Genomic DNA, 21,905 nt, shown 5'->3' on the forward strand with positions numbered 1-21,905 from the left:
CTTGAATGGAGTGACACGGCATTCCATTTCAGTTGAAAGCAAACTTCAATCCCTGACCTTTTGATTTCAAAGCTATGTGTCGTGTGTGGAATAAGTGACGATACCGTGAGACGATTACATTTGCCGTCCGTCTGAGGCAAGCCACATCTTCTACAGTGGCCCCCAACAAAAATGACTTTGACAGCCCTGCAATGTGTAAATCCTCGAGCCCCAATCACGTGGCTGTCGGCACAAGGTTGCCAGTATGATGACGAGTGTTCACTTCATTTCATATCAACAATGGGACGGGAGATTCTCAAGGTTCAAAATCAAAACATCATCCAAATATCTTGCAGCTCTTGTCCGTCCAAACAGCGATAGCTGTGCCAATCACAGAATACTTGCCTATTGTCTACTGTACTCAGAGCCGTGCGCATCTTTCTCCCACTCGCTTTTCACAAACAATGGGCAAATCCACAAAGCACAAACACACACAAAGTGCTCACTGTTTTTCCAACTAAACCAGAGTGGAAGACACAATGAAACTACTTCAAGTGACGCATGCACACCAACACACGCACGCACGCACGCACGCACACACGCACACACACACACACACACACACACACAAGCATGTCTTGAAAGAAAAGCACAGCCAGCAGAAAAATTAAGTATATTTTATTACTTCAGCATCTCTACAAATTTCAACTTGCTCTCAATTAACAGATTCAATCACTACAGTAACATTTCAAAGATTATGTACAACGATATGAACAGACAAAATTAGAAACAGCTTTAGAATTGCTCCTTGCAGAGCCTGCTCTACATATCCAAATTTAGTTGGCATCATTACCAATCCCAATGGAAACAGATTTTATTATTATTATTTAAACAGAACACGAGGCATCGGCCGCTTCTGCAAATCACCCGGTGGCTCTTGGTCTGTTTGAACACTCGGCACGGTACAACGCTTTCGAAAAGCAACGCGGATTCGACGCTGCATCTAGTGCTAGCTAGTTCATTATTGCTATGCCTTCAACACAGAGTCATGTCAACACACATGACACACATGTCAACGTTTAGAAGGGCGGCCGGGCGGGAAAGAGCCATCCAGGCCGGCCAGCCTGGAGCCCAAACAACCAGCAGCGAGCGCCGTGGATACTACGTAAGCTTCGATTCAAAACCTTCCGTCGAATATACTACGCACGCACATTCTGTCACAAAATGGCACATAGTACCTACCGACCGACCGAGCGACCGAGCGACCGACGGGCGGACGGACCGCGACGTACTCTTGCGCCACCTCAGCTTCAGCGGCACAAAGTGAAAAAAATGAGAAAAAAGAACATTATTTCATCCACATTAGCTCAATGAGAAGAAATGAAATCAAAATATGACAGGATTTCAAATGACAATTGTTCACACAAGATAAATGACGAAAAAGCGGTACATTTGTTTGATTACGTTTCGGTCCAAGTGACCTGTGCACTTGAGCAAAATCAGTTTGAATCAGTAGCCCCAAAATGTGTCAAACAAACTCAATGACACATTTATGTAGTACGTTGTAAGTACAGTACCTTAAACCATTCATTCGAGCGAGCGAGAGAGCGAGCGAGCGAGCGAGCAGGCTTCATTCCCGCTCTCTGCTCCAAAAACAAAAGACATTTGAAACGAATCGTATCACACTACGTTGTCGGCATCAAAGCTGGTGCGCTGGAATAAAACCGTGTCTCGTCTTGTCAGGTTGAGGTAGAAAGCACTCGGGCAAGCGCACAGCTAATTGACTCTTGGGAATGTAGCTTGTGACAGACAAAGAGCTCCCACCCCAAATAATCCCAAGGAGGAAAGAAGGGCTTGTCTACAGCTACTTTGCTGACTGGGGTCACCTAAAGAGTACACCATGAATGACAACAAGACAAAAAACAACAACAACAACAACAACCGGGACACACATGTTAAGCAAACCCATCCACCCACACTAAAAGAAATGTACCATACAGCAGCGACAAGCTATTCTAATGAATCCATTGACCATGACAGCAGGTCTGAATTGTGTCAATTATACGCCCCCGGTTTAGTTTTGCAGGGAGGGAATTGTCCGATTCGTACAAAATGGGGGAGTCGATTCAAAAACAGTTGCCGCGTTTGCCTCATCCCTTGAGTCGTAAGAAAGACTCTTCAGCGTTCGTTTCGGTTCAAGCGGCAAGGTAGCACTGCGAGGAGCTTCCCGTCACAAGTCTGTGACCTTGTTCTCCACGTCGGCAGCAATCTGCTGGAGCCTGTAGCCGAGCTGCATCTTCTGGGCTGTGCTGTCCTCTTCCAGCGCGGTGATTATCTGGGGGAGAAAGGGGGTATTGTACATTTGGAACTAAAAACTTCTCGCCACCTTATTGCCAGGGTCTGAACAAATGCGGGAGCAACTTCCCGTAAGTCAAACGATTGTATGCCTTTTGGCCGGCCGAGAAGGATCGCTAGGATTGATGAGCTAATACGGACGCATGCACGCAAGCAAGCAAGCACGAGCCCAGAAGTTACCTGGTCGTAGTACTTATTGATGTACTTGTAGAGCTCATGCAGCGCAACCAAGTAGTTGAGTTCTCCCGAATAGTTCTGAAAGAAAAGTCATTGGAACAAAAGCTACTTAGATAGGGACTACGTGTTACATGTTGTGTCATCATTGTCCACTCACCCTTGAGAGTTCAGCCAGAGTAGAGTTCATATCCTGGTCGCTGGCAGAGATGGTCTGCCTGACGTCAGCATAGTATCTGCAAGAGCGTCAGTTGATGGGCGTGCGCTCGCTCGCTAGCAAGGAGAGACGGCTTTGGTACCTTTCCACCATCTGTTTGTAACGGGGGATGTCTCGAGCGTACAGCAGCTTGTTGATGGGCGAATCCTGCGGCGAGCGAGAGACACCCTCTCAGAATTGAAAAGGAGATCGGGAAAGGCAAACTCCCCTTACCCGTCCCAATTTGTGCTCAGCGATGGTGCAGGAGTCCATGAAGGTCTGAGCGATGACCGACAGCACGGCATCCACGTGGTCCGAGGCTTGCACGTCAAAAATCAACTGGGGGTTCTTCACAATGGTGATCCAGAAACGCAGCGGGAGACTGCAATGACGGAGGACAAGTGGACAAGCGGGCGAGTGGATGAGTGGACGCTGCCGGTTTGGCCAAAGCGACGCTCGCCGCGTCCGCACCGCGCCGCACCGCACCTGTTGTTCTTCCAAATGTGGATGGTCTCTGGGTCCGAGATGCCGTGTTGAGCGGCTTGGGCGTCGAGCAGGTCAAAGAAGTATTTGACAGCCCGCGGGACGGGTCGACTGGTGCTGAGGATGACCGTGAACAAATCGTCGACAAATTTTTGCAGGGTACCCTGAAAGGAAAGAGGGACGTTGGATGTCTTGCAAAATATGCCTCCGTCTCCAGATGCGTGCGTGCGTGCGTGCATGCGGACCTTCATGGAAAGCAGGCGGGTCAGGTAGATCTCCGGGATGGCCTTGGCCCTCTCTCGTTCCCTCAGACTGCCTCTGCGATGTTTGGGCAGCTCGGGCTCTTCGCTGGCCTTCACCAGATGCCACAGTCTCACGCCGCCTTCGTCTGCGTCCTCCAACATGGGCGTTTCTGTCATGGAAATGGCTTCAAATGAACTTGACCTATCAAAGATAGTACTCAAATTGATGCCCCGCCCCTTACAAAGGAGACAGCGTTTCAAGCCACTTGAGAGGCCGATTTCTCCCTCCCTCCCTGCCTCCCTCCCTCCCTCCCTCCCTGCCTCCCTCCCTCCCTCCCTCCCTGCCTCCCTCCCTCCCTCCCTCTTTGACCACCACAGCTGTCTGTCTATCCATCGTATGTACAGAGGTCAATGGCTCGCTCGCTCGCTCGCTCGCTCACTCACTCTCTCCAGCCACATAGTCGTGGTGGTCATGGTGAATGTGTTTGGAATGCCGAGGAACCAGAGCTACCGTCGCGCCATCTGGGACCTGAAGCACAGCGCAAAGGATCACGTCGATTTCTTTGATAGCATTCTCGGTCGAGATGGAGCAGACAGTCGTCGTGCGTCACCTTGTAGTGCTGGAGGGTGTTGAGACGTTTCCAATTGCTCTGGACCACAGATGTTAAGTCTTCATCGGACAAAATAAGATGACCGGCAACACCGGACCTCCACTCTAACAAGAGCCAATAGTGTGCAAGAGTGAATTTTGCTCAAAACCTTTGGTCGCACATGCACAGCGCAGGGAATGGGGGTGCAATGGAGGCCAGAAAAGCTAAAAGGAAGGCTTTTTTTTTTTTTTTTTTTTTTACAATCTATTCTCACCCAGGTCCAATGAGTCCGTATGCGGCCGGTAAGAGAAGGCGGTGCCTTTGTACACCTGATCCAGCAGCTTCTCTTTGACCTGCGTGATGGTATCGCAGTCCAGCACTTTGGAGGGGACCGGCTGGCACTCGTTGACTCCTCCGCCTTGCGCCAGCACATTAAGTGTCTGGAGAGAAGCCGCTCGTGTCACATTTGCGCAAAGAAAAATGAGATTGCCTTCCTGCTCACCAGCGTCTTGTACTCCACGTCTTCTCGCAGCAAGCGGTTGTCGTTGAGCGTGTATTTGGCCTTGCCTGTGACGGCGTCCACCGGCCCTTTGTCCACCTGGTGCTTGATTGCCCTGAAAAGCATGTAAAGGCACTCCCCTGCAGAGTCCTGCCAAAACAAAACTTGCCAGTTATATACGGCTGTAGATGACGACAACACCAAGCATTGCTACTCTGTGTTTGACTTTGACTCACTCTGAGGAAAGCATAGAGACAGATGGACATCCAGTTGGTCAGCAGCTTCTCCACCACTGTCTCAGTTCTGAAGAAGATGACAAAAAGTGCTGCATCTGAATTGAAAAAGGCCCTCCCTCCTTCCTTCCCTCCCTCCCGCCCTCCCCCCCCCCCCTCTCTCTCTCTTCTCACCCACCTCCGCAGCATCAGTTTGGGGTTCTTGGCCACGTATTGCTCCACGAGGTCATTCAACAGGGTTTTGAGGATATCGGTAAAATATTCCAGCTTGCCGTGCAGCGCCACCGTAAGTAAAGAGGCCACATAGGCGCGATCTCGGGGGGAAAAAGTCCGCTGGCTTTCCAGGGTATGAATGAACTTGGGGGGGGGGGGAGCGAGAAATGTTAGTTTGATATCACATCAAAGGTAGACCTCCCTCACGACGCTGCCGACCCTACCTTGGTCAGGAAGAGTTTACTGTTGAGAAGGTTGGATAGTTTGACCAGACCGCGCTCCACCGTCTGCCGACGACACTCCTGAACGTCCAGGTCTCGCCTCAGCGGGGACTCCCGGTGGCCGGGGAAGAAAATGCGTTCTGCGTACATCCGGTAATCCAGGAAAGGGATGCCCGAGCCCACCAGGTCGCTTGACATGTCCATCATCTCCGTCATCAGGTCTGGCTCAGAGGGTGTCAAAGGTCGGTCGCTCGCTCGCTCGCTCGCTCGATCAGACAGCCGGATCGGGTTTGACATGCCTTCCATCCATGCTCACCTGTGAACTCCTTCTTGCAGCGGTCCCTCACACTGGTTTCGAGGTTTTCAAGTTGGATTTGAACCTTTTTGTAGTCTCTTAAAGCCTGCTTGCTCTTTCTCCTGACAAAAAGAGAGAGAGACCAGAAGTCAAGTCTCTCTGCAGTCTCTGCTCTCCAACAGCGTGGTTGTTTTTGTCAGCTTAAAGCCGTGAAACGCGCTTTAGCCGGTCATGTGACTGGAGCTCTGTGCGCATATGTATCTGCATCGATGTCCATGCGGTATCTACGTTGCGGCCGCCGTTGCGCTACAAACCTGTACGCGAGTACAATGATGAGGACAACGAGCGCGACCACGGACGCCCCGACTCCCACTCCGATCTGAGCCTCCAGGGGAAAGGTGGCTGGGCTTAGAGTGTCGTACTGAACCTTGCCCAGGGAGAAGTTTAAGTTGCCCATTTGGACCTGGCAGCAAAGAGAAAAGAGTCAGGACGCAACCAAAATCAAACGCCGCCGCTGGGATCTTCCGACGTGACTCACGGTGAACTGGGGCAGGTTGTCGGAAGCTTCGTTTTTCTTGCCGTTATTGGCCGACGCCGGCTGTCGAGGCGGCGGTTCGCAGTACAGATGGTTTCGAGTCAGCGTCTTAACGGCGCACACGCCCTCCCCGATTAACACCACCACCTCTTCTTTGCTGATGGCCAGGTCCAGATTTTCTCCCTGCAGAAGCGCGGCGGCGGCGGCGGCATCTGGTTGGCAATCTTAACCAAACAAACGCTATCTGGAGGCGGACGGACAAGCCAGGTGACCTCGAGCTGGATGAAGCTGCCGGGGTTGTAGCGATACGCCTTGAGAGGGTCCTGCTGGTTCAAGGGGCGCAGGACAGGGTCGGGCTCGTAGCTAAAGGCTCGCGCGTTCACCGCCTTGACGTCAAAGCGCAGGTTGTCCAGAAGAAACTCCACGGTGACCGCGGTCCAGCCCCAAACGGACGGGTCCAGCGTCGGCGATCGACACAGGATCAGGGAGGAGGAATTGACCGTGCAACGTTCTGCAAACTGATGGAAAAAGACCGTTTGTTTGTTCGTTCGTTCTTTGGTTGGTTCGTTCTTTGGTTGGTTCGTTCGTTCCTTCCTTCCTTCTCCACGTACCTGTTTGACGGAGCAGGGGAGATCTTCGGAACAAAGCGAACCGCTGCTCCGGCGCTTTTTCCGGCCGGGAGACACGGTGACGAGCATCCGGGGCTCTTGCACCACGTCCAGGTTGTGGCCCGACACGTAGATCAGTCGACCGCCGCTAAACAGGAGATACGTACGTACGTATGTCTGTCAAATGAGGCGCGTGAACTGCGCGCGCGCGCAACTGCTTGTGCCGCTTGCCTGAGGAAGCTCTTGGCTGGCTCGGCGTGGGTGATATTGGGGTTGTGCGTGTAGCGGTAAGGCCCAGCGTGGAAGTGGCGTTGACTGCCGCCGTAATGCAGAGTGACCCGATGGTTTCCCGTCTTGTTGCTGCGACCCGTCACGCACCGAAGACCGGAGCTCTCCACCTCGGACACCCTAAGGAGGAGCCCCATTCATTCGTTGGTTCTCAAGGCTCATTTGTGTGCGATGGAGCTTTTTTTCAGCAACGGGAAATTGCACAATCCCTGAAAATGTTCTAATTGGGTCAGACACTGATGCACCCCCGATCTGGACTCTTTTGTTACTGTCCTCCCTCCCTGTCCATTTCAAATGTCCTCCTTCATTTTGACTAACCACGGGAACGTCAAGCGACTAGGAAAGAAAACGTTATGCTTTTAATTCGGGCCTACAGTGTGTCTGCTCATGATGCTCGACGGTCCGTCGAACGGGACACCAAATTCATACGAGATATCGACAAAGAGGTGAGAAAGGGATCTGCTCTGCTCAGCTCAGCTCACACAGGGCAGGGCACTCCCCCCACAGTGACAGCCAGGTCGGAAGGATGTCCCGTCAAAAGGTTTCGCCCGCTGATGCTCAGCGTGGTTCCGCCGGCCTCGGGACCTCTTTCGGGCCACACTCCCATCACAAACGGATCCTGGAGGCATCGAGATCAGTCCATTGAGTGCTGCGTTGATCGTCCGATGACAATCTCGCAGCCTGCATCTGGAAAAGTACCTGAAAGCTGAACGTTTGTTTGGACAAGCCAAAGTCTCCGCCGCTCACTTCAACAGACACGTGGCCCACCTTCTCTCCTTGGCTGGCTTTGGTTTTGCATACAATCCTGCCAGACACAGTACAATGGCGTGTGTGTGTGTGTGTGTGTGTGTGTGTGTGCGTAGAAAAAAAGGAAGGGGACTGAAATGTACTTGAAGAGTCAAAGTGCTCACATCATCACATCAAGTTGAAATATCAACATGGAACATGAAATCACTTCAATCTTCTACCTGGAGGAGACTTGGTAGAGAGCGGGTAGAACCACGCAGGGGACGCCGGCCACCGACACGGAGCCCAGGACGTCCTCTGCTTTTTGGCCCAGGTTGGAGCCAGTGATGGTCACCAGAGTGCCGCCTTCCAGCAAGCCGGAAAGCGGCTCAATCTGAAGGAAAGACAGACAGCCAGCCAGACACCCAGACAGACAGACAGCCAGCCAGCCAGACAGACAGCCAGACAGACAGACAGAGACAAGTTGATTTCATTTGAACGCTCAATTCATTGGGAGGAGAACGAAACGGAAGCGCTCACCGAAAGAATGACGGGAGCAGGGCACGTCCGCTGTACGGGTTGGACGCACAAACCCGAATACAAACAACTGGCCTGCGCCTCTCCACACCACACGCAAGCGTACTTGCTCTCGGCCGTGCGGCAGCGACTGCAGTCGGCGCGGCCCACCGAGCAGTCGTACAAAGTCACTGAGGATGGACGAGAGCGCCGGCGTTACTCACGTTTTGCTCCAAGCAAAACGGCCGCAGGGCAGACAACTTACCGTAAAGATCGGGGGAGCTGTCCACGTGGAACGTGTCCCTCCTCTTCACGTACACCGTGGCTTGATATTCCTCCACGGGAGCAGAATACGTGTACTGGAGAAGCGAGAAAGTGAGCACGTGATTTGTTTCTTTCGGGCCAGCGTCCCACACCGCACCTGGTGCAGCTGGCAGGTGATGTCAAAGTTGGACGGATTGATGTCATCCGTCTCCACGTAGGCGTCCACCACCACCGTTTGGCCCTCAATGACCAACACGCACTGGTAGTCCAGCTCTCCATCCTGTACAAGCACAAGACTTGTTTGGTCGCAGCCGACGCTAATCCTACTCGACTACGATTGGCCGTCGATGGACTGTGTGGACGTACCTGATACAGATGCAGATTGCGGGCCAGTAAAGTGATTTTCCTCTCCACTCTGACAGGGAGCAAGGATGAGCCCTGGACCTTCTCCACGCACGGGCAAGCCGAAGAACCCCAGCTTACATAAGACTCTTCATCCCCCTGTTGGTCAAAACAAGCACAAGCGCCGGCCGGCCGGCCAAGCGCTCGCTCATTCCTCGCTTCTTCACATCCCCGAAGGAAACGACGTATGGATGGAAGTATGCGCAAAAGGAATTACAAATGAAAATGCAAAACACACACGAAAAAAGGAAAAGATGTGTCAAATGATGAGGAGATTTGCAAAATCCAATCGGGAGCTGAGAGAGAGAGCGGGAGGGAGGGAGGGAGGGAGGGAGGGAGGGAGGGAGGGAGGGAGGGAGGGAGGGAGGGAGGGAGGGAGGGAGGTCGCCGTTGGCCAGCCGTATCTAAACTCACCGGGAGGAAGCCGTCAGCAGGATCATACTGGTAGTCCACTTGGGTATCCAGCAAGTGGGAATAAAGCGGGGGGGACGCGCGCTCAACTTCGCCATCGCCCGAAAGCACGGCGGTGGCTGAAAACGTGGCCGTGTCCTTTTCAGCCGGGACCGTGCCGTCATCTCGGGCCTCCTCGGGCTCGCTTTCGGAGTCTGGGGGCGGCGCCGAGGTCGGCGCCTGCGTCGGATCCGCTGAGCTGGAAGACTCGGACCGGTTTGTGGCTTGTCCCGTGGGAGAGGGTGCAGGCGGAGGGAAGCCGGATGACGTCGGCTCCGCCCGGCTCAATGTTCCCCCGGGGTCCTGGGTGGCCGTGGAGGGCGACTCTGTCACCACCTCATCGTCATCACCGGGGGGCGGTGGGATGAGCAGAGGCATTACGGGCTGTAATAACGGTGAAGTTGTCGTGGCTTCGGCACGACGCTCCGAGTCTCTTTGGGTGATGAACGTCATCTCAGCCGCACGGAGAGATTCCTCCTTCCCGGTCGTAGGGTCCGGGGGCCCAAAGGTGATAGGTGCGGCTTTGCTGCTGGAGGGGGGAGGGCTGGTGTACGGGACGCTCATCTGAGGAGCAACGGCGGGTGAGGCGCTCGGCGCCCGAGTGCTCGCTGCAGCAAGAGGAGCCGTAGAAGTTGCGGCGGTAGTTGTTGCCGCCGTTGAGGGCGCGACTGTGACAGTTGTCGGGCTGGCTGTCGTGCTGGCGCTGGGGCTGGGGCTGGGGCTGGCGCCGGCGCCGGCGCTGGGGCTGGCGCTGGGGCTGGGGGTTGGGAAAACTTGGATGGTTTTGCTCGTGGGAGGAGCTGAGGTGGGTAGTTGAAACTGTGGTGGTTTGGCAGATGGGACAAAAATGAATCAAAAGAAAAGCCAAAAGAACAAACAGAAATAACTGAGAACATACTACATAGAGACGGCGGTATCTTCCTACACTGCTGTCCAAATTCGGAACCAGCAGCGTTCATTTTGCATTTGCAGCCAGAAGAGAAACAGAAGTGCAAATGGCACGGCAAACGTTTGGAGCTGCGCTCTTGACCGGCCCATCGCGATACTCACGTGTTGATTATAGATGATCACGCCTCGGTCGCAGGTGGGCTTGTGGGTACACGTGTGCTGGTGAACGCACCAATTACAAGCCCATCGGCTCAGGACGCAACCGCGGCACCTGGAAATGGACACAGAGAGGGATGAAGGCTCGACAAGTATCCAAAAAGACAATCCCGTTCAGCCACGGCCGTCCGCCCGTCTGTCCTCACAGCATACTCCCCGAAAGCTGCTTGACGGCCGTGCAGTCGTAAAAGGTGAAATCCCGCTCCGCCACCGTCACGTCGCCGAAACGAACAGACAAGGGGACGGTGACAAAATCTGCCAGGACCAAAAATCACAACAAGTCAGCATGCCGGGACGGGCTCCGTCTGTCCGGCCAGGCTCAGCGCTTGCGATCCGTGGCTATTTGATGAATGGATTCCATGGCGAGAGCCCTACTTCTCATATGGCACTGACTTGACAATTCCAGCAACTCACCCTGTCCAGGAGGCACCGCTGGCACTTGGCCGGGGTGCGGAGAATGACAGGAGACCCCGCCGGCAGTGACGGTGGCAGGGCTGCGCAGCCCGGCCAAGTAACACCAGTACGATTCGCCCTGTTCCAACAGCGGAAGCCCCGCGATGGACAAAGACACCTGGGGCGAGGCCCGAGAGAACATTTGCAAATGTCACATTCCAAAGCAAACAGTTCCTTCCCAAGCAGGCCGCACTGACCGTCCTGCTTTCCCCCCTGCTGATATTTGAGGGCTTGAGTTCTTGGACAGCCAGACACTGCTGTTCCATATCAAAGCTCCAAAGCCACGGGCCGCGCCGGTTCCCGCGCCGACACTCGGACTGCAAAAGGCATCTGCGGAGGCAGGAAAGGGAGCGGTTGGCGACACGTCGTCAAATGTTGGCTATGCACGGGACATTGCACCAAGACTGACTTCAATTTGGTCAGTCAAGGGCAAACCTAAACATTGGGCGCACATAAACAATGAAATGGCTGCGAGGGAAGGGAACGGCCAGCAACTTTTGGCATTGGAACACTCTTTTCTCGGTTTTGCAAATCTCTATTTCAATTTCAATCGCAATCATCAAGCCGTGTCCTTTCCGGCAAATCGAGATGACGTCACATTTGTATCGTCGCCGACCTTACCTTCCCTGGAGGACGCACCAGCCGCAGTAGGGATCGTGAGCCCGCAGGCAGGAGCGGCAGTCGGGGTGCTGCGCGCATTCGGCCACGGGCCTCTTTTGCACCTGCAAACGCGAGGAAGGAGAGGAGAGGAGAAGAGAAGAGAAGAGTCGGCGGTCTTCGGGAAAGACGGCGGCGGCCGATATCGCGGCGTACCATGTTAGGGGTCATGATGAACACATGGCGCTCCTCTCGATCCAGGAAAAGGTCCGACCCGATGGCCGCGTTCTGCTGAACGACGCTCACGGCGTATTCCTCCACCTCGCCGTTTGGCCCGAGGAACACCTGACAAACACAAAAATGCTTGAGCGCAACTGAGCGATTCTGTCAATAATTCTGCCGAGTCAAGTGAAGGCAACTTGCAATTTTGAACTCCACTTGTTTGCCTTAAAAATATGGCTTTGGGAAGTTCACGAGACGGCCATGGTCCTAAGCTCCGGATAAGATAAGGCCCGGGCCGCTGAGCCGCAGGTCTGAGCAGCCCTTGGGTTACTTTCATTGCCGTTGGCAGGATCGAAACACTCTGCTGTGACAGTGGCTCGTAGGAGAATAAGAATCCAAGGTTGCAAGGTTCTAGCTTGCTAGCTCGCTAGCTTCTATTCAATTTCATGCCATGTGCAGCTCTGTTGGCTGGGCACGAGAGAAATGTGATGTCACGGTGCCACAATGGGTGCCTTTGTACTACTAACACCACCAAAGTACAGGCCAGGGTTTGAAATGATGTCAAAAGGGGCAAGCCGCCGGCCTGCCAGCCCGCACGCACGCCCGCATTGAGCCTACCTTGTGCAGGTTCCCCTTGGAGTCTCCCAAGAAGGCAATGGTATGTCCCGCCCTCACGCTCACCGCGACGGCCGTGAGCCGAGCGGAGGGGCTATCCAAAATGGTTTGGGCTTCCACGGCGATGCGACTAGCCATGGGACTGGGCGTGTGATCAGAGCCGCAAGGGTACCGTTCCAGAGTGTTCTAAACGACAGCATTAAGGGTCAATAGATGTCCTTTTTCTATACATATATCATATCATATCGTTCATGCATTCATTCATGCATGCATTCATTCATTCATGCATGCATGCATTCATTCGTTCACTCTGCACTCCATCGGTGTATGACAAAGTTCTGTTCCTTTGCCAGCGTGAACTCACCTCCAGAAGGTTGACGCAGTTGGATTTGACTTCGTATTCGATGTAGGCCGTCTCCACGCCGGCCTCTCTGCCCATCTTTGTGTAACACAGGTCTCTGGTGGCGTTAATCCTGCGGTCCACGTCTTCCAGGCCAAAGACGCAGAGGGCGGAGTCTTCGCCGGGTCCGTTGGACGAAGCCGAGCGGGTGGAAAAGACAGCGAGAAGGATCTCGGAGCCTGGAGCCGCCGTGCCGTCCTTGGAGAAGCCCAGCCGGACGGCTTGAAGGAGATTGTAATTCTTGCCCGCCCGGGAACGGCACGTCAAGGGCACCTCCACGTAGGAATAATAGGCTTGATCGTCCAAACACACGCGAGAGACAAAAGTGCGGTACTCGCGCGATTTGGATTTCAGATCTCGCCTGTAGAAGAGGAAGTAGACGTGATGGCGGTGGGCAAAGGAGGCCACGAAATGATGATCGTATTCGGAGAGGCGGCCGGCCACGGCCAACTTGGCCGTTTCCTCGTAAGAAAAAATGGGTTCCTGCTCCAAGTTGCGCGTGGCGATGGGCGGCTGGCTGCTGGTGTAGCCCCGCCCGACAAAGAGAACGGGCCGTCTTTGCGGATGGGAGCGAACCACCAGGCCCACGGTGCTGACGTCGGGGTGATTGGCCGCTACGTACTGGGTGTCCACCGGCGTCTCGGCCGAGAAGAGCACCCGGTCGACGGAGCGGAGACTTCGTTTCTGGCAAATGCCTTGGTTGACGCTGCCGCAGGTGATCAGCTCCATGGAGTAGGGGTCGATCAGCAAGAGCTTGTTGTGGTTACTGGTGAGCCTGGCTTGAGGGCAGTTGCTCTCCGTGACGGGAGGCAAGCATTCTCTGCTGTCTTTGACCGGGCCGGTGGGATCCTCCGCTTCCAGCTGCAGGGATTTGTCCAGCTGAAACAAGTGGTCGCGAGCGCCCACGTAAACTCCGCCCACCTCGGGGTCAGGGTGCAAGGCCAAGTGCTCAAATTCCGTGTCGTTGCGTACGAAGCTGGGGTAAAGGACAAAAGCCGGCTCGGACCGAAGGCCCCGGCCCGTCGCCAGCAGCAGCAGCCATCGCACTGCGATGGCTTGGAGGCAACGTATCGCCCTCGCTGGCATCTAGAGCGAGAGAAAGAAAGAGAGAGAGACAGAGACAAAGAGAGAAAGAAAGAGAGGACGAAAGGCCTTTAAATATGTCGAGTGACTTCCATATAGGATGCTACAAACAACAAGTTTGAGAAAGCTCCCAACTCACCGTTGGCTTCCTTTGCTGCTGTGTTACAGAGGCGTTGGACCTCTTAACCTGGCAGCACTTGTTGCAGACATCACGCACAAAAAGGCATCGCAGTCCAAAGGGTCCAGCAGGTAACCTCTTCAAATTCTTATTTGTCGGAACAAAGGAATCTGCCGTACACGAAAAGACAACCTCAATCGAGCGTTTCGTTTCATGATAGGTAACTTCCAGTAACAAAACAAAACAAAAGAAATGCTGTACACTTTTGAGACTCAATACTTGGAAATAATTGCAGGCACTGGGAAGCTTCTTCCCATTCAAATTTTGCTCACCCTAACTCACTTCTACTTTCAAGTTGGTCGATACGAGAAGGCCGTTGTGATGATATTTGAAACGGACATCATCTAGCCCAACACGAGTCTGAGGCATCGTCATGGAATGATTACAGGCCGCGTGGCTGCCTGCCTGCCTGCCTGCGTGGCTGCCCGCCCGCCTGCCTGCCTGCCTGCCTGCCTGCCTGCGTGGCTGCCCGCCTGCTCGCCCGCCTGCCTACTTGGCTGCCAGCTTCAGTGGGCAAATGATGCAAACACAACCTTTGACCTTGTCTGGCTGACTTTGTCCAGCCAGCCCAGCATACGGAAAGGGCCACTTATGGACACGAGACACGACTGGCAAATGGAAGCGCTCGTTTGTCACAGTCATTGTTAGGGAGAAAGAATTTCAAACAGTAAATGAAGGATGTAAACGTTTCCCCCAGCGCTGCTGCTATTGATGGCTTGGAAGATCCATTTTAGAATGGCCAGGCATCTCCAGGACACCGGCCGGCGCTTGAGCCAGCCAGGCAGCCAGGCAGCCAGCCAGCCAGGTTGCAAAGCGCGCTCGTTCTGTCTCCGAGGATACAATCTGTGAAAGTTCACAATGCGTGTCCCCTAATCCAATTGAACTGTGTGATAACTAGAGCGAGCTACCTATCAGCTTAATGCGGCATGAGAAGAGCGCCAGCCACTGTCTGAATGTGTGAGTCACGTCCCTCCCACGACCAACCTGCTCTGACCCTGAGGGCTGGACTCGGCACAATGCTTTGGACTGCTTTTGTCAGGAAACTGTCGCTTGCGGCGGGCGCCAAATATGACTCACAATTTGAAATGAAAGAGAAAGAAGCACGGGCGCAAAAGCGCTTTCATCAGCTGACCCCGCCCGAGCAGGTAAGCGAGGCCGCCAAAGGTCCGCAGCCAATCAGAGTCGAGCTTTGCCTTCTCGACTTTGGCTTTCCGGCTGAAGATGTCAACCGAAAGTCAAAACATGCAGCTAAAGGTGTCTCTGATAGGCAGTCACGAGTGTTGACATAGAAATGGGGCTTTTGAAAACGAGCTTTTTTTTGTTTGTTTGTTTTTGGAAGATGACACGTTTTAGCCGTGGCACAAATGTGCCGGCGCGGCGGGGATACTGCGTGACATTTTGTAGTGTGCTCCTTGTCGTGTTTTCGCTAGCTGTTCATCATACTTTGGAGATTATTTTCAGCTGCAGCGCTGTCCTAAAATAACAGGTTGGACAAACCAAAAGGCTTTCATTTGAAACAAGCGGCACAGTCATGTGAAATGAAATCACTCGCGCTACGTTGGAGTCGGCCATCAAAGCGCGTTCCGGCTTCAGCTTCATACCACATTAGTTTTCCGTGAAAAGGCACGTAGCGTACGATAGGACTGGCCTACATTTTTAATTTGCCCTGTTTGTCTTTCCGTATCTCCAATCAAATACAATGTATCCACTCGAATAAGCCCGTTGGATCCCAGACAGCACCAGGGTCAGCGTTCCATTACTCATTATGCACACACACACACAAGCAGTGTGTTTGTACTGCGAGAGCAGCTACTGGCTACTGCCTCTGCTCTGACTTCACCCAAAGCATCAAGCGCATTTAAGTCTAAGTGACCTGACCTCGGAGGTCAGGCTGCACTCTGCTTCCATCTGGCCACAAGGCAGGAATTATTAATTAGTTGCTTGATGAGCAACACGAGCAAGAACGTTTGCTCTGACACATGTAGCACGGGATGGGGGCGGGGGCGTTGTTGTTGTTTTCTGATTAAACTAAAAAAAAACAATACTGACTCCAGTTGTTATTGTGCCACTGTGGCACAATGTCAAAGTCTGGGTTCTCACTTTCACACACACACACACACACACACACATCCATTCCAAATCCATTTGTCTGATAGCGCTATGAACCAGAGGGGAATAATAACAACGCGGCACCTCAGCTGTCCGTCGTCCTAGATGCATCACGTGATGCTCTAAATCTATTCCCAGAGAAACCAATCCAAGCCAGGCCAGATGCACATCTGATTAAAAAAAAAAGCAAAGGGGGAGGTGGAACATATCATAAGCGTGATTTATGACTCATCTAAGCTCACAGCAGTATGGCCAGTAACAGAGGGAGGCTGCTCTCTTTCAATGCTCATTCAAATACAGTAGTTGATGGCACGGCACGGCACGGCACAATGGCTAGTTAGCATGTTTGCTTCACAGCTTCACCATTCCTCCCATTCCTCCCATCCCATCCCAATGAGGGTTCTGCTTGAAATCAATTGTCACTGGCCTACTTGGTCACACGTCTGTCCATTTATTGAATGTGGATTCCATTTCACCATGTCAAAGGTCAGACAAGCACACCGCAGGCAGGCTTGTACTGTTCGGATGGATATTGCTCCATTCCCACATCAGAAAATTCAAAGGTCCCATATTCTGAACCAACCCATTTGAGAGCTCAATGAACGAGGTAGATGAATTTGGTTTGACTCTCGTTCCCGCACGCTAGCTATCACGGAAGCGAGACAAACAAGGTGACTTTGAAAGCAAGTAGAAAAATGACAATGTCAAATTTGGAGTTCCTGGCCGACAAGCGGGAGAGGACACAATGTGAGAGATAATGTTGCCCGCTCCGGGAAAGTCACCTTGTCTTGCCGCCGAGATAAACGCCTTTGTGCCTATCCTTTAACGTTTCGGAGAAGTTGGAAAACATTGAATAACGCAATCGGTTCCATAGACGTTCTTTGCCATCAAGCGGAGAGAGAGGGAGGAGCCTGACCTGACAGAGAAGTTGGACGGAAGGATTCCACTTAAGAACACAAGTATGGTGAGTATCGTGAGCGACATGGCTTTGTTTGTGTATCGGCGTTGAAAAACAACACAATCATTGGCAGAGGGATGGAGAAGGTAAGCTGAGCTGAGCTGAGCTGAGGGAAATACATATGAAGAAAAGAGAGAAAAGCCTCAGCAGGCATGAGATGGGGGGGAGGCGTGTGTTGGTGTGGCTACTGCTACGACATGCAGCCGCCGCTACCGCTGCCGCCGCCGCCGCTTTAAATAGCTGCCGCTGGGATGTGGTTTGGGCCAAGGGGACGGGCCGCCAGACGGGACGGGGCGGGGAGTGGACTTTACACCACACTCAAGCCAACGTGCCATGACTGTGTCGTTGCCCCTTCCTTCGACCCAAAAGTGGGCCCTTTCCGAACCTAACACGATTGCAGCTCTCCAACTCCATCCATCCGCTACGTATGTCGTGAGTGGAGCGGCATTGTTAAAGCAGAAGGCCAGTGTCAACTTTGAACAGGCTCAGCGCAGCTCTCGCACTTGTGCAAAATGTCACACAAGCGTGAGCGCAAACGCATCAGCTCATGGGGGATTGATTCTTTGTATCGTCTGGCAAGCTGCTCCTATCCGTCCGTCCGTCCTTTCTTTCTTCAGGTGTATGAGCAGCATTCAGTTGCCACTGTTTTTTGCCATGATTCCAAAAAGACTCCCCGTATTGAAAGGTTGCCTTTTTTTGCTCTACTTTTGTTGTGTGCTGCAAGCTCCAAATTGGCCATCAGATTGCTATTTTGGATTCCTTCCAGGCTCTCTCTTGGATTTTGTGGTCTTCTTCTGCTCTCCCAGCAACCCAGTGCGGTGTTATGGTTTTGCTTCGTATCAGCCCAGCTGTAGCCTTGAGCTGTTGCCTTCACCCAATGACTGCTTTGAATGGAGAGGAACAGGTCTGCTGTCCCATCTGTGCTATTGCCGCTCGATTCAGACTCCACGACCATTGGAGTCATTTCAAATGATGGATTTTGCTGACGTACCGTACGGACCACTCGACAACGGTGTGGAGTATTTTTGTCCGAATGAGTGCCGTTTCTTCCCTAATCGTGAAGTCCGATGTCTTTTTTGCTTCTTTGTCGCTCCCTTTAATTGCTCCGTGCATCATTTGAAAGGGCACGTTGCCGGCCGGCTTCCCGTCCGTATCCCAGAGTGTCGAGCACTGTGCTGCGCTTGTACGCTAGCTGCTGGCAGCGCTGAGCCGGCCGGGGTCCTGAACTTTGGACATGCCTTCACATTCACATGGGGCGTTACATAGCAACCCCCTTTTTCCCAGCCGCTTTCCCCCCGAGAGACTCCCTTTCGGCTGCAAATGGTGTGCTCTTTCCGATGAAGCGGCGCTTCCATTTCTTTGTCGTCCTTTCGCCACAAGCTGTCCGTAGAAAAGTTGTCGTACAATCTCGCTTTTCAAGATTCCATGGAAACTCACGGTGGCCAATGTACGTACTTACTGTATGTGGATATTTGGGAATAGCTTTAAATCAGGGGCAGACTGGAAATGACAGAATCTTGTAACATTTTCCATTTTAGAGCTAAAACCAAAGGTGTTTTGGAATCATCTGTTAGGGTTCTTTTTTTTTTTTAGATTTGAAAAATGACAAGACCAAGCTAAGGTGAGGAGTACGTGGATTAACATGTCAAGTACATGGAAAGAAAGGCACATTCTCCCAGAAGAATGCCTTCACCGCTCAGCACCCCCCCTTCCCTCCCCATCTCCAAACGCTGCTCTCCGGTTGGTTACTCCGTAAGAACAGCCTTCTCTCCAACCACGGACGGGAACGTAACAAAAGGACCTCGCCACCCTCTGTGGATACGTGCGACGACCACATGGAACAGACCGAAAACAAATGAAAAGTAAACTCCTCACAAGTGCCGGTGTCATATGCAAAGTAGGCAGAGGGGCACCAATGGTTGCGTCAGGTTCACCAAGCAATGGATCGGCACCAGCGTACGTACGTACGTCCGTACGTATGTGAAACCCACTTAGGTATGTGCTTCTTGGCTATTCAAATGGTGGCACGGGATAGACAAAAGCTCTTTTGTAAAAGCCACTTCCAGGCACTCATGTTTTGCCATTATTCCACCTCGCCGCTTTATATAAAACCAACTCATGGGGGAGGGGATTAAGCCGGCCGGCCGGCCGGCCGACCGAGAAAGGACAACAAGCACACAGGGAACCACGCGAGTACGTCACGCTACACTTGTGGAATGCTACGCTGCCTAAAACAACCACATATCGAATGCTGTTAGTGTAAATACCAAGAAAGGCAGAAAGTGCTGACTACGGACGAGGTCAATCGGCTCGAGAAATAATCGTGAAAAGGCGTCCCGAGCTTACCTCGGTCCACCGCCGACATTTAACAGCTGCTGTTATGAAATCAATTGACCTATTGTGTACATAAGGCGCCGTAGCAGTCAATTGCAAATGATGACATTTGTTTTGGAACTGATCATTCAAATAATGGCCCAAAAGAGGGCGGGCGCCCCACCGGGCGGACATCTGCCCTACACTACATGGCCCGTCGCTTGTCTCCAAGTCATCTTTTCAATCAAGGACTACCATTTTTGTTTGGAATGGACTGACTGGCTGCACTTCTGGTAGCAGCAGAAGCAGCATATTGTCCATAATCTGATTCCATGTGTTGGCTCACATTAAGTAGGCAGACCATACTGATAAGGTTAGTGACTTAATGCTTGGCCACATAATTAAATTGAGTATTTAATCTGGCCATGGTAGCAGATATTAGAGCACAAGAGCGTAAGACTGGGCTCTGGTTTGTTCAATTCATCCCTGTTTGATCAAACAGCCTCGTTCGTTCGTCTGTGTTGGCTCAAAGACTTTGATACGTATTCTTCTTCACAGGGGGCTTTAGAATGAGCACTTTTGCATTGTGCCTGAAGCATTACGAATGGTCACAAATTCCTGTCTCAAGTTATTTCAGTTAGGATCGTGCGTCATCATTTTGGCGCTCATTTGTAGCAGCATCATGGAAGAGTTTTTTTCATTCAAAGGAGGAATAAGTGTAGCCAGCTCATAATGGCAATTCAACACTTGCGCAATGAAAGAGTAGCACCTTTGTGTGTCCTCGACAGCTCTTCACTTGCTCATTACACCGTCATGACAGCGCGACACCTGTGTGTGTGTGTGTGATGGGCAAGGATGACACACCACGTGCTCCCAGCAGCCCATCAAAAACCAGAAGCACAATTCACACTGACACAATTGCTTGATTTCCTATCGCTTGACTCCAAGCCATCCGTTGACGGTGTGAAATACTACGTGAGCTTAGCAGGAGCAAGAAATCGCCTCCCTACACCAAGCGTTTCATTTCTTTATATTATTCATCTCATACTGACCCAAGTACACATTTTCGATCAAATATTGACTGTGTACGACAGATAAGAGGGATGCCGTTACGGTGGACATTTTTAACAAATCGACGATGTCGAAAAGATGTCACTATAACGAGCAAGTCGCCCAACTATGCACGACGTGGCGCCAGATGTAGACACAAATGAAAGCAGTTTAGCAAAGCGAAGGTAATGATCACCATTGATGGGATAGCGTCGTATCCCATCTCATTTGGCGCTTTACACTAAGCCACCAATTCCATTAGGGAGGCCAGGGTAACAGATGGCTGAGGTTTTAAGAAGACACTGCACCGTGAGAAGGTGCCTGGCAATGGGTGACACGACTCAGGAGAGAAGAGAGATTTGCACCGCAGTGGCTCAACTTTCAACACACACACACGGACGGACGGACGGACGGACGGACGTTACATGGAGCCTGCCCTGCCCTGCCCTGCCCTTCCCTGCCCTGCCCTGCCCCAGCCCTGCATGCCTCCTCCCCACTGGCCTCACCACTGGCATTTAGAACTCTCACTACTCCCCGAGTCATTATTTACTTGTTAACAATTTAGACGGGGTTCCCTGCATTCCCGTGCACTGACTAAAAGGTGCTTTATAAATACAAATACAGACAAGTCGGGGGGTGGCCGCGTTACGAATGAATAACCAATGATGTCACCACAATGGCATACAGGTTTTGAAACACACCATTAGTTAGATTTCAAAGTTAAACTCCGCCTGTGGGCTCGGGAAGTAAACTTAGCCGGACCCCCCCCCCCCCCCCCCCCCCCAAAAAAAAAAAAAAAAACCGTGCTGGCAAATTTTAGCTACCGCGGGCTATCTATACTCGACGGACCTTTTTACGGCGTCCGGACGGACTGACGGACGGACAGACGGACGATTCTTCGTACATGTTTGAAACTTTCAATAGGACATTCGGGCCAGCGTTTTCCAAATGAAGCTGCGAGATCGATGTTTGAGTGCAGCGATCCCATTTAACGTGCACCTCGGGAAAAGGTTGAGAGCGAGAGATGAACTTCAAGGTTCACGTGTGCGCAAGCCAGGTTCACTACCAACTCACCTTTACGTGTGCGTGCAAATGATGCGTGACTGACCGCTCAGCCCTTGTTGCGGCGCGATGAAGTTTACCGTTCGAATATCCAGCCTATGCGAAGCCGGCCGGTGAACGTAATCCATCGAAAATTCGGAGCTCAGAAATTCCACTCTCGACCAGTTTGGACTTGCGAATTTCTTCACAACAATCCAATCGTGCAAAAAGGCGCATCTATCCCTTGAGGCTTAAAGGTGCCGTTTCACTTGCTCATAAAATGAACTATTCGTGTCAGCTTCCACATCATCTCGGTTCACCCCCAGCCACCCACCTACCCACCCACCCGCCTGCATGGAGTCTCCAAACGCTTCCAACTGTAAACAGCGCCGCCGACTTTGCTCGGAGTTAGTTAAAAGAGGCTTTCGCAAAGGGGGGCATATTTGGCTCCGTTCAGTGCCGCTTGTTCTTTGTAACACCGAGCTTGTCCTCCGCTCAACCTATCATGCAAAA

The 21,905-nt window shown here is 52.4% G+C and overlaps 1 protein-coding gene across 2 annotated transcripts; it reads right to left on the reverse strand.

The window, feature by feature from the left end:
• Positions 1–641: 641 nt before the first annotated feature.
• LOC148391437 (plexin-B1-like) lies at positions 642–21,735 on the reverse strand. 2 transcript variants are annotated; one of them, XM_088390405.1, is made up of 38 exons: positions 21,426–21,735; positions 13,883–14,031; positions 12,625–13,746; positions 12,264–12,446; positions 11,640–11,768; positions 11,448–11,548; positions 11,024–11,156; positions 10,788–10,944; positions 10,520–10,628; positions 10,320–10,428; positions 9,234–10,088; positions 8,784–8,918; positions 8,575–8,697; positions 8,419–8,512; positions 8,178–8,344; positions 7,880–8,031; positions 7,611–7,716; positions 7,394–7,530; positions 6,855–7,031; positions 6,627–6,771; positions 6,288–6,533; positions 6,019–6,198; positions 5,795–5,943; positions 5,502–5,602; positions 5,189–5,406; positions 4,930–5,108; positions 4,755–4,821; positions 4,522–4,668; positions 4,294–4,459; positions 4,041–4,144; positions 3,874–3,958; positions 3,433–3,599; positions 3,191–3,351; positions 2,939–3,086; positions 2,808–2,872; positions 2,669–2,744; positions 2,515–2,589; positions 642–2,314 (listed from the first exon to the last, which is right to left on the reverse strand). In XM_088390405.1, the coding sequence occupies exons 3-38, from the start codon at positions 13,744–13,746 to the stop codon at positions 2,210–2,212; spliced, it is 6,573 nt and encodes a 2,190-aa protein (XP_088246531.1). In that variant the 5' UTR covers positions 13,883–14,031; positions 21,426–21,735; the 3' UTR covers positions 642–2,209. The 2 variants fall into 2 exon arrangements, with proteins under 2 accessions (XP_088246531.1, XP_088246532.1); XM_088390406.1 differs by lacking the exon at positions 9,234–10,088 and having other exon boundaries at positions 21,426–21,734.
• Positions 21,736–21,905: the final 170 nt, after the last annotated feature.

The sequence above is a fragment of the Syngnathus floridae genome, chromosome 11 (genome assembly GCF_059516105.1).
Source record: "Syngnathus floridae isolate MCC-2025c chromosome 11, RoL_Sflo_1.0, whole genome shotgun sequence".
Classification (NCBI taxonomy): domain Eukaryota; kingdom Metazoa; phylum Chordata; class Actinopteri; order Syngnathiformes; family Syngnathidae; genus Syngnathus; species Syngnathus floridae.